Here is a 16,167-nt window from a genome sequence, read left to right as displayed (position 1 = left end):
ATGCTCCCGTGGCTGGGCTCCCTTGAAAGACCCTGTTGGCTGCTCTAAGACTTTAAAATATGAACTACAGGCATCCATGAGCTTATTAGTGCCTGTGAGAGGGAAGTTATGACTGATAAATCCATTCTTCTACACTCCCAACCCTCAATATGTTCACACACTCCAGCGTGTTAGGAAGCAGACTGAAAAGCTTACGTATGCAAGTAATTTTTCTAGAAATCTAATTTTATAGTTGTGTTGTAAACAAGTCTCATTTTAGAAGAAAATCTAACAGGGATTATTTTTTTAAAATTGTTTTTATAACCTTTATATATCTAGTAGTCTCAAATCTGAGAGACTTTATTGCTCCATTCTAGGTGTCTAAACTTCTGAATTCTGGAGTGTATTTAATACATAAAGAACTAATAACATTATTACAAGATGAATCATTGGAGGTAATATCTTCTTACTCTTTGCTTTTTACTTCTGTTATATTAAGTTTGAATATATCAATGCCTTTTTTCATTTTCCTGCTTCTTGGGAATTGCATGAATTCTAATAGCTGACTAGCCCTAGAAGCTTCAAGTCGATATGCCACTGTATTATAGACTAGAAATTGGGAATATCTTTTAAAAATAGTAGGTTTTAAAATATATATGTATATTTGTTTGTTACGGAAAATTTTGGAAAGGCCAAAAAGTAGACAGACAAAAGAATAGTTTTAGTTCTGATCACTGTTTCTATTGTCTTATATTTTTTCATTTTCTATTTTTTCTGTATAAAGTTTTTAAAACTTTACACAATTGTGATCATATGTTATATCACATTTTATATCTTTTTATTTCTCTTAGCATTGTTTGGGGAGTATACTTGTGGAGGCTTTGGAATACTTTATTTTGATGCTTTATCTACTATATCCTATTCGCCCAAATGACTGCTAGCTTACCAAAGCTCAGCTCCTCAACATTAGACATCACTGACAGTGTCATCTGACTTAAACTGCTTTTTAGAAGTTGGGAGGCAGTTTTGAGTATGTTGTCAGGCTGTCTCAGATCTAGACGATTTGAATATTATTAAGAGGTAGACATACTAATCTCTTTTCAAAGGTAGTTTGATCAAGGTAGCTGATTTTGTTTCTAAGACTCTGCAGCAAGAAGATGACAGAGCAAGAAAATAGAAACCCCCAAAATGCTGTTTGGTAACTCATGCTATTTCTGTGTAGAAATTGGCATGTTAGTTAATCTAAGATTAGAAAAACATTGCCATCACAAGAAGAGTAATCAATATCTCTGTTAAAAGGTACTAGATGCTCTCATAGATCATCTTCCAGAAATCCTGGAACTTATGTCTACTGGTGGAGAAAGCAGTGTTCAAGAAAATAAGGTAAATCCCATGTATCAAAAAAGTTTCTGGACATTATATGGCCTACCTTACTCTGCAGAGTTGTTGTGAGGAATCAACAGAAGAATGTATGAAAAACATTTAAAATAGTGCTTGCCACATAGTAGGTGCTCAGTAAATGTCTGCTAGAGTTTGAACAGCTTGAATTTCCTCTACCATTCCCTTCTTTTTTTTTTTAAACATCTTTATTGGAGTATAATTGCTTTACAATGGTGTGTTAGTTTCTGCTATTTAACAAAGTGAATCAGCTATACATATACATATATCCGCATATCCCCTCCCTCTCTCGTCTCCCTCCCACCCTCCCTATCCCACCCCTCTAGGTGGTCACAAAGCACGGAGCTGATCTCCCCGTGAGATGCAGCTGCTTCCCACTAGCTATCTATTTTACATTTGTCCTCTACCATTCTTACATTACCACACAATCCTTATTTATTGTCCTTGGAGTTTACGTTCATATTTTCAGTTCTTATTAGCATTAATTATTACTGCAAAGAATAGCAACTGTTGAGGACAGAAGGGTAGGAGTTTAGAGGGTCAAAGTTTGCTGACAGTGAAATAGAATACATTTTACTTTAGAAGGGTTGTGAATCCCAGTCTCTTTCAAAATTTTGTTTCCAGTAATCATAAATTTTATTTATAGATTTTTTTAAAAAGTATTTGATTTTACTAAATATTTACCTCCCTGTGACAACTAAGGTGCCTCCTAATTTCAGAAAAGATTAAGAGTTCCCCCTCCCCAGTGTATTGTAAGACTGAATAATTTGGCTGAGTGCTGAAGCTGATTTCTTTAATTATCTTTGATTCTCTTGATGTGTTTTCTTCTTTAGTTATCATCTCTCCCTGACTTGATTCCAGCTCTCACAGCTGCTGAGCAGCGAGCTGCAGCCTCTTTAAAGTGGAGAACTCACGAGAAGCTGCTCCAGAAATACGCCTGTCTGCCGCACGTCATATCAAGTGATCAGATTTATTATCGTTTCTTGCAAAGAATGTTCACAATCATGATGACAAATGTGAGCCCAATACCTGTTATCTGATTTTCTCTTGAACTTGCTCCTGTTTTGGAATGAACCAAATTCTCCACATTCTTGAAATAGAACGACAAACTCAGTTCATGCCCTTCTGCCTGGAGGGGTGTTACCTTTGCTTCCCCACCGGTTCTCCTTTTCATCAGCTTCTGCCTAGCTGGAGAGAGGGATGCACAGGGAGAGTGTAAACACATGCACTGCAAGCTTGATACTGTTCTTCTCAAGGGAGAGGTTGGCAGGAGTCAGTGATCTCAACTGCAAAGTGCCTTTTGCTCTCATGTACACCTTTCATGTCTCATGGCCTCAGCTGTGCCCTGTTGCCTTAAGGGTATCCCTTAAGGTCCTTAATACTAGTTTGGTTTCTTTTTCTTTTATAGTACCTGAGCAGTGACTTGTTACAAATAAAATGTATACAAAAAACACGGATGCCCTACTATGGATAACCTCAAAATTAGAGTCAAAGTAGGGGGGGAAAAAAAAGACTTGTACTCAAATTTCCCCATAGAGTAAGTTGTCTACCTTTTTCCTTAAAATTTCCAGAGAGTATTGTTTAACCCTCAGTTCACTGTACATTGAATATGACATCATACTACCATTTTTTGAAGTATAAAAAAGTTCTACATAATGTATGTTTTAGAAACTATTTAAAAAGTACTTTGAATTCTTATTGTTCTCAAAAAAAGTGAGATAATGAAATCTAGTAGCCATCTCAAAAACCCAAAATCAGGTTTAGCTTCAAAGAGGAAAAAAATGACATTATTGGTGTCATTTACTAAACTTAACTAAAAAAAAAAGAAAAAAGGCATATATCTTATGACCTAACATCTCTACATGAAGTTTGTTTCATGTATCAAAGCAAAGTGTAGGGGTTGAAGGTTATTTTATAGATGTAATAATCTTAAAAAGTGATATTGACAAAAATAACTTCCTTCTCAGAGGATAATACATGAATGCACCACATAGAAAATTTCACATGAAATCAAGCAGAATTTATTAATTACTGTATTCAGCAGTTAGTTATTTGAGTCTCTGCTGTGTGTCAGGCACTGTTCTAAGAGCTGGGGATATAGGAGTGAATAAGACAGACAGAATCCTGCTCTAAAGGGCCTTGCATTCTTACATGGTGGTCATGTGGGAAGTGATAAATAGTAAAATAAAATAAATATATTAACAGGTGGTCTTGATCTTAATTGTCTCAACCTGATTACTTAGTAAGTGTCTTTGTGTTTAGAAAGCTAAGAATACATAATTATTCCCTATTTGTACTTTCCCTTATCAGGAAAGAGAAATTATTTACAACATAGTGTGAACAAAATACTTTCAAGCCTAAGGGATCTGCTTTATGTTTTCTTTTACAAGGAGGTAATTCCACACTTAAAAGGAAATACGTGATTCACTATAGCACATTTTCCATGATCTAAAAAGACACTTATATTCTGTTTCAATATTCTCTGGAGAAAAGATTATATTTTTAGTTCCGTATCTAATGGTTGTAATATTCATTCATTTAACAAAATTTATTGAGCCCCTACTATGTGCTGAGTACTATTCTGGATGCTAGGAACACAGTAGTGAATGAAAAGACAAAGGACCTGTTCTCATAGAACTTTAAATTCTATTAGAGACAGAAAACAAACACATATAATACATACATCGTACACCAGGGATGAAAAGTACAAGGAGGAACTAAAAACCAGGGTAGAGGGGAAGAAAGTGATGGAGGGTCGTAGGATGGTATTGTGAATATAGTGGTCAGGAAAAAGCCCTCTCTGATCAAATATGCTTTGTGCAGAGACTTGGACCAAGTAAGGGAGTGACCATGTGGAGGTCTGAAGGACAGGTGGTCCCCGCCGCAAAGGGAAGAGTGGATGCAAAGGTGTGATACGGGGTGTGCTTGGTTGTGTGAGGAGCAGCAAGGAAGCCCGTGTGGCGGTCGTTAGCGAGAGATGAGGCTGGAGAGGTCGCTGGGCCCACAACACGCAGGTGCTTGAAGGCCATGATGTAGAGCGTAGATTGTATTCTGTGATACAGGGGAAGGCTTTGGAAGGTTTTGAGTAGAGGAATGACAGAAACTAACTTTTTTTCCTGCTTTTGTTATGAAAAAAATTTTTAACGCAGAAAGGCAGAGAAAATACTATAATGAACCCTTACACACCCATCACCTAGATTTAACAGTTGTTAACATTCTGACATATTGGCCTTTTCTATTTCATTGTGCTGAAAAATTTAAATTATAGATATCATTATATTTTTATCTCTAAACATTTCAGTATTCATCTCTGAAAAAGGACATTGCCCTATATAATCATGATACAATTATTACATTTGACAAAATGGACAATTATCTTTAATATCATTTAAAGTTCATATTAAAATTTACCAGTTACGCCCCAAATATGTGTGACAGTTGCTTTATCCATGTAGGATCCAACTAAGACCTGTACATTGCCTTAGGTGGTTACATCTCTTAGTTCCCTTTTTTTTTTTTTTTCTTAGTTCCCTTTTAATCCAGAACAGATTCCCTCTTCGCCCTTCCCCACTTTTTCATGACACTGAATTGAGGAAGAGACTTAGTCAGTTGTTCTGTAGAATGTCTTCATGGATTAACTTGTTTATCTCTTCTCCATATTTCTTCTAAACTGGAGGTTTGATGAGGGCTTGCCAAGTCTTAGGTTAAACGTTTTTGGCAAGAATACTTCATAAATGCTGCTGTGTATTTTATGTTGCATTGTGTCTGGACGGCTGTCCCTCTGTAAGTGAGCTAGGAGTGGTGGTGCAGATGGGGACGGCTCTGTTAGTCTACTGCAAAATTGTGTTTTCTCCCTTGTGATCTGCGTCACAATCTGAAGCTGACACTTCAACACTCGCAATACCCAGTTTCCCACCAAGCTTTTACCCATTAGTTTTAGCATCCATTGATGATCCTTGCCTGATCAGTTATTTCATTAGAACTTGCAGAAAAATGATTTTTTAAATTCTGTCTTTTCTTCTACATTGTTGATGGCATTCTTCTCAGGAGAAATGCATTTTTTTTTTACATCTACTTGGGTAATTTATTTACCCTAAAATATATTTCCTAATGTAAAGAGAGGGTGAATTCTTATTTCTTTCCCTCTAATTATCAATTTTCAGAGTTAGGAAAACTCTGAAGTGGTGCAGTAGCCACTTCCAATGATGATGAATGAATTTTGTTTTTGGTTTTGTCTCTTTCTTTTAGACTCATCATTTTATATTAAATAATGTTTTAATCAATTGCAGTCATTATTCGCATGCTTAAGTGGTCACAACTTCTTTAAACCGGCTTTTACTTGTTTTGATATAATTACCTTTATCTTTGATTTCTGGCCCAAGAGACATTACCTTATACTGTGAGGTATAAAATATACGTATTTTAAACTATTTTTATTTCAAATGACTAGTGTTTATGCATTTGAAATTCTATTAGTATACACAAAATGAAAGAAAAGAGTAACATCCTTTTATTTAGTTCCTTTATCTAAAATTCATTTTCCGTAATTCCACTGATATTTCTGTTTATGTACATTTCTTAAATTTTCTGTTCTAACTCATAGTGAATATTCTTTTTTTATATTTGATTAAAAGCACCACATGAAATGGTACTCAATAGAATGGAAATAACTTGTATAAAATATGAGAGGAGGTAGCAGGCAGTACTCTGTGAGCAATGTATAGTTTTTCCTACTTGAATTTCAAGGATCCTAGTATAATAGTCTGAATCGTTAAGAATTGAATGTTATAATATTTATATGTAAGTCAAGATGGTGAACATGAATTTATACTGGATACAGTATATCTGATTGAGAGATTTTTCTCTAATACATCGTTTGAACCCAAATCCAGTAAAGATGAATGGTTGAATTCATTTAGAATTAAGGTTCTGCCCAGTGGTGTGACAGAAATTCAAAGGACAAAGGAGTTTAAAACACTGGTAAGAGTAATTGGTATGGTGTCCCTTGGATTCTCAGCTTTATCTGTGTCATGGACCGGGGACCTCAAAGAATGGCATTGAGGTGAAAGAGGCAGAACTAAGCCAGAGGGATATGACATATACCTGGTCATGGGATCTCTGAGTTTATATTTTAGAAGTTACACATCTTTGGTGAGATACCTGACACGGTATGTTCTAACAAATGTTTGTTGAATAAATGAGTGACAAGGTCCAGAGGTGGTTGAGATATAATTTGGGGAGAATATCACTTAAGATGAAGTGGCAAGCAAATGAGAGTCAAATATAAATCAAATCTGGATGATTTGGAAATGACTGCCAAATTGCGTTAACTTTGTAGTGTGATAGTAGATTAGTTGATTTGCCTGAGTGATGGTAACATTAAATTATGAAGACACTTCCACAGTGATTTGAGAGGTAGGCAATACTGCTTTTACTTTTAGTCAATAGCTTAAAATAGATTTGTGGGGCCAGATTATTCAGAGTATATACTATTAGACTGGTTTAATTGTCTTCCTTATTTCTTTAAGAATGTCTTACCTGTCCAAAAGGCCGCTTCACGAACTCTATGCATTTTTCTACGTTATAATCGTAAACAAGAACAGAGACACGAGGTCATTCAAAAATTAATTGAACGTAAGTAATCATTGTCTCTCATTCTGAAAAATAGAAAGTAAACAAACTGGTTGGCCTTAGTGAGATCTGACTTATGTATCATTTTGCCATGAATAATTAGACCAATGTTGGTATATATTTGCATTTGAGTTTTGTAGGCTAATGTTTTTGGCTTGTTTTAGAAATCTTTGACAGGATCAGATTTGTGATGAATGAAAGTAATGACTACTCTAGGCTGCCTTTTGTGAATTTCTACACTTGAGATATTAAAATATGTATACTTATTGGTGAAAGCCCAGTTTCTATCCTGATTAATACAATTTGGAACTAAGATATAAGTAGGCTATCCTTGAATCTAATAATTTGTTTTATGTTACTATTTTAAATATTACAGAATGTGAGTTTTGTTCCCTTGGATAGACTTGATAGTACACATGAATGTGAATCTGGGAAGCCGAGGTGGTTTATAATGTCTTAAAAAATTGTCAATTAACAAATGCAAATTTAATTTGCTGTGGGCTAAAATCAAGACAAAAACCTTTTGTTAAAGTGTTAATTCTAGAAGTAGTGGTGCACACCTATATATACTTAGTGAATTTGTTAATTATTGTGTACTTGCTTTGACTGTAGTGTCTTAATGCTTTAATTAAACTCTGTTATCCAGCATAGGCAGGTAATGGAATTTTTCTGGTTATTGGAGTTTACCATTTTAAGTGTGGATCACCACTTTTCAAAAAATGAGAGTACATAAAATTCCATTTAAGAAAAAATAATGCTCAATATACTTTAATCTTCCTTTTTTACTGTATTTTTTTTTTTTTTTAAACAGAGGAGCAGACTTGCTCTTTTTTTTTTTTTTTTTAAATTAATTAATTTATTTATTTATGGCTGTGTTAGGTCTTCATTTCTGTGCGAGGGCTTTCTCTAGTTGTGGCAAGCGGGGGCCACTCTTCATCGCGGTGCGCGGGCCTCTCACTATGGCGGCCTCTCTTGTTGCAGAGCACAGGCTCCAGACGCGCAGGCTCAGTAGTTGTGGCTCACGGGCCTAGTTGCTCCGTGGCATGTGGGATCTTCCCAGACCAGGGCTTGAACCCGTGTCCCCTGCATTGGCAGGCAGACTCTCAACCACTGCGCCACCAGGGAAGCCCTTTTTTACTGTATTTTAATTCAGTTTTCATTTTTTTAGTGGTAGGACCTGACCTTTAGAATGTTTTATTTTGAATGGAGATACTATTTGGGTTTTTTTAAAATTAATTAATTAATTAATTAATTAATTTATGGCTGTGTTGGGTCTTCGTTTCTGTGCGAGGGCTTCCTCTAGTTGCGGCAAGTGGGGGCCACTCTTCATCGCAGTGCACGGGCCTCTCATTATCGCGGCCTCTCTTGTTGCGGAGCACGGGCTCCAGACGCGCAGGCTCAGTAATTGTGGCTCACGGGCCTAGTTGCTCCGCAGCATGTGGGATCTTCCCAGACCAGGGCTCAAACCCGTGTCTCCTGCATTGGCAGGCAGATTCTCAACCACTGCGCCATCAGGGAAGCCCTGTATTTGGTTTTAAATATTAAGAATTTTGCTTTTGAACATTTCTGTAATAAGGGAGAGAAAATTATCCTTTCAACATTGACCTGAATTATTTTCAGTGATATCGTGTTTACATATGATTTTACTTCAAAGCATTTTTAAGGAAACGAGAAGAAGAAAACAGTTAATTTCATTGGTCAAAGATTTTGAAGTTATACAGACCTGCATTTGAATTCTAGCTCTGTACTTTCCAGCTCTGCGGCTTTAACCTCTGAATCTCAGTATCCTTACCTTTTAGGAGGAATAAATTTATTCTCATCCCATTGGATTGACTTTCAGGATTTAATGAGATAATATGTATAAAGTACTTAGCACATGGTGGGTAATCAAAAAATAGTAGATATGTTCATTCAATATTTAATAAATGCTCATGGAACTGAATGCAATGTTTAATACATTTTTTCTGTTTTTTCAGGTGCTATTAATTTGGGGGTATATAATATGGTTTTTTTCCCCCTTATCTCTTGTTTTTGCTAAACAAATTGTGGGTATAAAAAAGATTGTCATGGACTTAGTGATTTTTTCACATGAAATTTTATGTAGGAAAAATTAAACTTATAATTTTTTGTTGTTGTTTCTAGAACTGGGCCAAGGAAAAAGTTATTGGAATAGACTCCGATTTTTGGATACCTGTGAATTTATTATAGAGATCTTTTCCAAATCATTTTTCTGTAAATATTTCTTTCTACCTGCTATTGAACTGACACATGATCCAGTAGCAAATGTGAGGTATGGTACCAATCCAAGAAAATATTTGAAAAAATTGTATTTTTTATGTACCTACTGTAATGAATATATGCAAAAGCATTTTCTTAGTCAATTAAAAATAATCAAGTGAAGAATTTATACTTGTTTTGAAATTCTTGGTAGACTTAATTGAGCCTCAGTAGGACCTGGAAGCGTGATCTTTTAACACTGTCTCAGGTCTTTAGTTTATTGGGTTGACAGCAGTAGTCACAGCCAGATTGGCAGGCTTCTCCAGCCACTTGGATACACACATTGGCATCAAGAGAAGATTGAGTAGATGTGATTAATTTATCTATATCTTCTAAGACTAAAGGAAAAAATAGTTGAAAGTTGGCTTGGAGAAGATCTGTCCATTTTTACAGGCCCATTTATTCAGAGAAGTAAGGCTGTTTCCAAGTCTTTTAGCTGTCTCACATTTTCAAAATCCAGTAAATGGTAATTGGAGTTGATTAAATAACTGTGAGGTTGAATGAAACAGGCCTGAAAATGGCTTGCTTGGAAACTGAAAAAAAGAATAAATGTATTTTGCCTTTTTTTCCTCCCCAAATAAGCATATTAATTTGTTTTAAAAATTGTGGTAAAACATACATAACATAAAATTTACCATTTTAACTATTTTGTACAATTCAGTGGCATTAAGCACACATGCATACTGTTTGAGTTATTTGTATATTGCATAATGAGTTGAAGAGAATTTTAAACCCTCAGCCATTAGATTTCGTATTTGTGCTCTATGCCTCTGTTCTGAATTTGAGGAACTCAGATCTGTAGGAGACACAGAGTCAGTTGGCCAAGACTTCCTGAACAGAACTCCAGAGCTCCCTGCTGAGCTTTCACATGCCAGCCATGCTTCATGCTAGTTTCATGCTGTGTGACATATTTGTATCTTTTATAAATAACTGATGTGCATTGTAGACAACATGCAAACATTTAATACTTTTTAACAGGAAGACTTGGCCAGGCAATAAGCATAGACTGATAGCATGGCTGTTGAGAGAAAATATACCAAGAAGAATTGTCAAAAGATGTTGAAAAGTTCAGCCTAAGAATGTTGTGAGCGTTATTTAAGGGGAACACATCTAGACATTGGTTTTGTTTTGTATTTTTAGGGTGAGAAAATACAGAAAGTACCACTGCATTGGCTTTAGTATTTTGTGCATCTTACCTGTGCTGTATAAACTAGAGCTGAGGTTTCCTTGACTTGAGATTTAAAGCAAATTTAAAGTGATTTTAAGTAAATTGAAAGACCCCGTTGATAATTCTTTAGAATTTACCTCTTGGTAAATAACTAAGGGATCCAACCACATTGTTAACATTTTGCAAATAGAAGTTGTGGTTCTAGAAAAATAGCTTCCAATGTGTTGAATTGTCATGTATCAAGCAGTTCCCAAAAATTATTTGAAAGGAAGTGAAATCATCTCTACTCGAGTCAGTGTGACTAATAGCATAGCATTGACTCTAAGGGAAAGCAACCTGTTAATTCAAAAACCAGATGAAGATGAATATTGCTCTATGAATTTTGGTGGTTTTTCTGAGTAAGAGATGATCGTATAGCAGTTTGTCTTGGTTCTCACTCTCCTGCTTGGGCAGCTGCCAGCCTAACAAATGGGTCCAGCAACACCATATACTAACTGGCTTTTGGATACGAAAGCCTTTGCTCAACACTTTTAGAAATGTGCAGGTAGAATGAAAGCCATTACAGGCGAGAGTGGCAGGACCATGCAGGGGAGGAGGAGAGTTTCTGGAGCCATACTCCCTGAGCTGATTTCCAGCTCTACACCAGCTATGTGTCTGGGCAACTTACAAAACCTCTCTGTGCATCAATTTCCTTGGTACCTAATTCATGGGGTGTTCTGAGGAATAAATACTTGAGGTAGTGTACATAAAGAATTTCGTTTACCTGAAAAGTATAATCCCTAATCTCTAAATCTTTATAATCTCCTGGGCCCAGGATTCTCACAGAGATAAATCACTGCTAAGGCTTCTGTAGCTTCTGTTGAATGTATGTTTTCTAGATCTGCCTTGGGTTATAAAGAATGAAGTGTGCGTGGACTGTTGATTGTTTTTCCTTAAGTGAATGTTTAAAATTTAAATTCACTGAGTCTAGACAATACCAAGGCTAGAAAAAGACTATTGGTATTCAAAGGAGCCTTCTCTTCAGCTGCCAGAAATGAAAACAATTCTCTTTGGGGTAATTGGGACCCCTTAATTAGAGAAAGCACTACCGTGCTTAGCAGTATCCGTGGTGAGTGCTGAATAAGTTTGGGACTATTATTGCTATGTACAGAGATGAAAATTCTAGAGGAGGAGCTTCTTTTGCATTTTTGGTTGAATAAAAAGCAGATTTTGTTGTATAAGAATCCTCAACTGAAGGCTCAGCTGAGAAGGTATCCTGGGAACTCCAGGAATGGGACTTAGTTGTCTCAAGGTTTGGCATAGAAATAAAAAAATAGTATCTGGAGAGCTCTTAGATGAATGAATGAATGAATGAATGAATGAAGACGGCAGCCCCAAGTTAGACAACCAGCCCTGGCAAAGCAGTAGAATTTTAGCTTAGCAAAGCAGAACATTTCCTGCACCATCTTTTCCTAGGAAGTTTTTTTGTTTGTTTGTTTGGTTGGTTTTTTTTAATACTTTCCTGGATTTCCTTTCACCTCTCTGGAATTCTTCAGTTTGCTTGTTGCTTCTTTATCAGCCCCGTTTAGACTGTGGCGGTGCTGTAGATGCTCTCCTTTTATCTCTTCTTCTCAAACTGCACTTGCCTGGCTGATTCTCCAGTCTCATGGCTTATGTACCATCTGTGTGTTGAAGATTCCTGACTGCAAATCTCCAGCATGGACATTCGCCCTGGACAGAAGACTCATTGAGCCAACTGCCCGCTAGGATTTCCATCGACTACCTAACAGGCTCGTCAGACTTCATCTGTCCCGTTAATCCCCATCTTCCTCATCTGCACTTGCTCCTTCTGCAGTCTTCTCCGTCTCAGTAAATACCCATGTCGTCTTGCCAGTTGCTCAGGTCAAAGCCGTGACTTCCTTTGTGTCACTCCACTTCCAAGCCCTCCGCACATCCTGCCGCTTGTAAAATATATTCAGAATCACACCACTTCCCACCACCTCACTGCTGCCACTCTGGTTCAAGCCACCATCATCTCTTGCCTGAGTTACTGAAAGAGCCCCCTGCCACCCCGTGTCCCTTTTGTCCTTGACCACCTACAGTCTAATCTCAATACGGTAGCCAGATGATACTTTCCAAACGTTAGGTCACGTCATTTCACTCTGCTGTGCAAAACCCTCCGTGGCTTCTCGTTGCCCTCAAAATAAAAACCAGTCTCCAAACCGTGACCTGCAAGGCCCCGGATGAACTGGCCTCCTATTTCCACTCTGAGGCCTCCAGCTAATTTCGTTTTTGCTCTGTTCTAGCCATACTAGCCAGTTTGCCATTTTTGGCCAATTTGTTAATTTGGGGCAACTTCTAAGGCAAGCTCCCCTGACGGGGCACTTGCTCTTACTGTAATGGTTTTCTCTAGATAGTCACAAGGCTTAGTCCCTAATTTACTTTAAGTCTTTGCTTAAATGTCATCTTTTCAGTGAAATCTTGACTAAAAGCCTCTCTGACCACCTGTTTTGAACTTGTAATGCCCCTCCTTGTACTCCTTCGTCGTCTTTCCCTGCTTTATTTTTCTCTGCAGCATTTACCACTATTTGACAGACATTTTACGTATTTGTTTATCCTCTCTCCCTACCCGTGTACTAGAACGTAAGCTCTGTGACAGCAGAGAATTTTGTTGGTTTTATCCACTGCAGTATCTCAGCACCCAGAATAATGAACGCTTGACTCATCATAGGCCCTCCGAAGACATTTGTTGCATAAGAAATTAACTGTCAGGCTAGCCAAAGCTTGAGTTTTCTTTCAATTTCATGTGACTGTCATTCTTATTTATTAAATTCACTCCCAAGTTAATACTTTCAATTTATTGCAGAATGAAACTTTGCTACTTGTTGCCCAAAGTGAAATCTACCCTGAAGATCCCTGCAGATAAACATCTACTTCAACAGTTAGAAATGTGTGTGAGAAAACTCCTCTGTCAAGAAAAAGATAAAGATGTTCTGGCCACTGTGAAAAGAGTAAGCGTCCCTCTTGCCACGACCTTTGCCTTTCTTGCAGTGTTCATCAGAGCCTCACTATCTTAGTTTGATGGGATAGCAATATGTTAAAATATTTCTATCACTGCTAGAGTAGTAAGAATTAGTAACTGATTTGGTTGATGTGTGCTCCAACTGGATATGAAAGTTCCTTCTAGAGGGCACTGAGACATTAATCTTTTATTACTGGTGATATAAGCTCTATGAGAGAGCTTACATTTTAGGTACTCAGTAAATACTGTTCAGCTAATAATGAATGAGTACTTCATTCACCAGACTCTTTATAAGTGATTAGAATTGGGAAAACTTTGTTGGTATAATTGGGAAAGTCACATTTGATAGAAACTTAGCCCTGAAAGGGCTGGAAGGGCCTTCAGTGATCTGTTGGACTTTGCAGAAGCTCTAGACCTAGAAATGTTCAAATGTTTGCTTAAGATCTTCTTGGTAAGTGGCAGAACCAGGGCTGAATATAGATCCCTACCACTTTTCAATTATGTAACGTTGTGTCTTATTGGTTTTTGTTTGTTTTGTTTTAGCGTGTGATCTTATATGGATTGTTTGGCAATATTGGAACACTAACACAGTAAACATTTGGGTTAGTGAAGTCAAACCTTAAAATACTTTATAATCTTTAAAACCTTTTGGTTGAGTATATAACTAATATTTTTATAAGGTTATGTCAAATTAAAATCATTACTTTTATGGTGATGAATTGGGAGATTCGGATTGACATGTATATACACTGATGTGTATAAAATGTATGACTAATAAGAACCTGCTGTATAAAAAATAAATAAAATAAAATTCAAGAAAAAAATCATTACTTTTATGAATCTGAATGTGAAGTTCAGGACACATAGTTTTTGGGCATTTATTTGTAGTGAGAGAAGTTAATTTATTAATGTCTTAAGTAACTTGGTGTCAATGGTGAGAAAAAAAAAAAAGAGTCCTTTGATTTTTTTTTTTTTTTCCTCTAGAGATCATTGCCAGATGTTGCATAAGGAACTTTTTAATAAAGTGATTTGATAACTTAGTATTAATTAGTATAATTTTATTTTACTGAAATGTAAATTCTTCTTTCATTAACTGAAATAATCAGAAATACCCAGAGTCTGGACATGCATCTAAATCTAAAAACATAGATACACATAACATTTGTTTCTACCAGATATTTCTGTCTTTACCGTTTAATTACAGAAGTGTAGGCAATGGAGTTAACTTTCAAAATAGTAAACATGAGACAGTTACTTACTTTTTTGAGAGAATTTATTAACTGAAGAGGTAACTCAAGCTGACCCCATAAATAGGGGCAAAAATGATATAATTAAATTGATAGATTATTAACTTTCAATGGATTATTCTGGAGTACAGCCCTTATTTTAAGAACATGTCACATGAGGCAGTCAGTCTGTCCCATGAAAATTCTATAGTATAATGTTTATCAAACTGATGTATTGGTATGGGAAACTCTCAGGAAGCTATTCAAAGCTTTGGGTTAAAAATGAAATAGTTTAGTCAGTTTTTTAAGATGAAAAGTAATTTCATTTAAAAGGGCTATTTCATGCCATAAATTATAACATTTTCATAAATTTCAGCATAAAAATAAAATTTCAAATAAATATTATGTTTGCAATGGATAGCTTTGGGCATATGAATAAATGTACTTTATCCTGGCCATCAGAGTTACTCCTGTAAAAAAGTACTGTCCTCTATCAGAGACAGAACCCTGGATTAGATGGGCCATTGTTTGATTGAAATAATTTATTGCAGACCGATGTATTCTGAAAGACAAATACTAAATTAAGAGAATGCTTTCAGAGTAAAGTTTTTTCTATTGGTTAAAATGTCATAATAATCAAAAGTTTCTGTGGCAAGGAACTAAGGATATTAAGCCCAATGATACCTAGCTTTGTATATATTTAGCTAAAAGATTTTTTTAAAAATTCAAAAATTATATTGTATTTCTGAAGGTTCAGAAAAGAGTGGCACAGGAAGTTATTAGAAACTAAATTGCATGTGTTTAGTATTTAAAGTAATCCTCTACACTTGCTTTTCTTTTTTTTTTAAAATTAATTAATTAATTTATTTTTGGCTGTGTTGGGTCTTTGTTGCTGTGCACGGGCTTTCTCTAGTTGTGGTGAGTGGGGGCTACTCTTTGTTGCGCTGCGCAGGCTTCTCATTGCGGTGGCTTCTCTTGTTGCGGAGCATGGGCTCTAGGTGCACGGGCTTCTGTAGTTGTAGCACGCGGGCTCAGTAGTTGTGGCTCGTGGGCTCTAGAGCGTAGGCCCAGTAGTTGTGGGGCACAGGCTTAGTTGCTCCACGGCATGTGGGATCTTCCCAGCCCAGGGCTCGAACCTGTGGCCCCTGCATTGGCAGGTGGATTCTTAACCACTGTGCCACCAGGGAAGCCCTACACTTGCTTTTCTTAAGTTGAAAAACTTTTAAAAGTTTAAGTGGATCCTGGTGTTAATATATAGAGGTTGATTAAAAACACAACATAGAGTTGGGATGAACTTTAGAGACTTTCTTTTTTTTTTTTTTTTTTTTTTGCTGTTTGATTTTTTATTCATTATCTTCAAAATGTAATTGAAATTCTACTTAATTCTTACAATGGAGAAAAAAAAATTTTAAATCAATCACATGTTATATGAAAGCCTTTCACATAGTGGAGAAGTCTCTTCTTTGATCCTCCCTCTGGAAAAGGAG

The 16,167-nt window shown here is 36.3% G+C and overlaps 1 protein-coding gene across 8 annotated transcripts in view; it reads left to right on the top strand.

Moving 5' to 3' along the window:
* The window catches only part of PPP4R4 (protein phosphatase 4 regulatory subunit 4), a 116,790-nt gene that overhangs the window by 81,128 nt on the left and 19,495 nt on the right, over positions 1–16,167 (top strand). For all 8 annotated transcript variants that reach the window (XM_082449192.1, XM_082449191.1, XM_082449190.1 and 5 more), the window contains 6 exons: positions 357–434; positions 1,279–1,362; positions 2,211–2,393; positions 6,906–7,011; positions 9,151–9,298; positions 13,299–13,443. In XM_082449192.1, the coding sequence (XP_082305318.1) occupies positions 357–434; positions 1,279–1,362; positions 2,211–2,393; positions 6,906–7,011; positions 9,151–9,298; positions 13,299–13,443 (744 nt within the window). The remainder of the gene's footprint in view (positions 1–356; positions 435–1,278; positions 1,363–2,210; positions 2,394–6,905; positions 7,012–9,150; positions 9,299–13,298; positions 13,444–16,167) is intronic.

The sequence above is a fragment of the Balaenoptera physalus genome, assembly GCF_965194825.1.
Source record: "Balaenoptera physalus genome assembly, chromosome: 2".
Taxonomy (NCBI): domain Eukaryota; kingdom Metazoa; phylum Chordata; class Mammalia; order Artiodactyla; family Balaenopteridae; genus Balaenoptera; species Balaenoptera physalus.
Note: the sequence above shows the minus strand (reverse complement) of the source record. Positions and strands in the feature narration are given on the sequence as shown.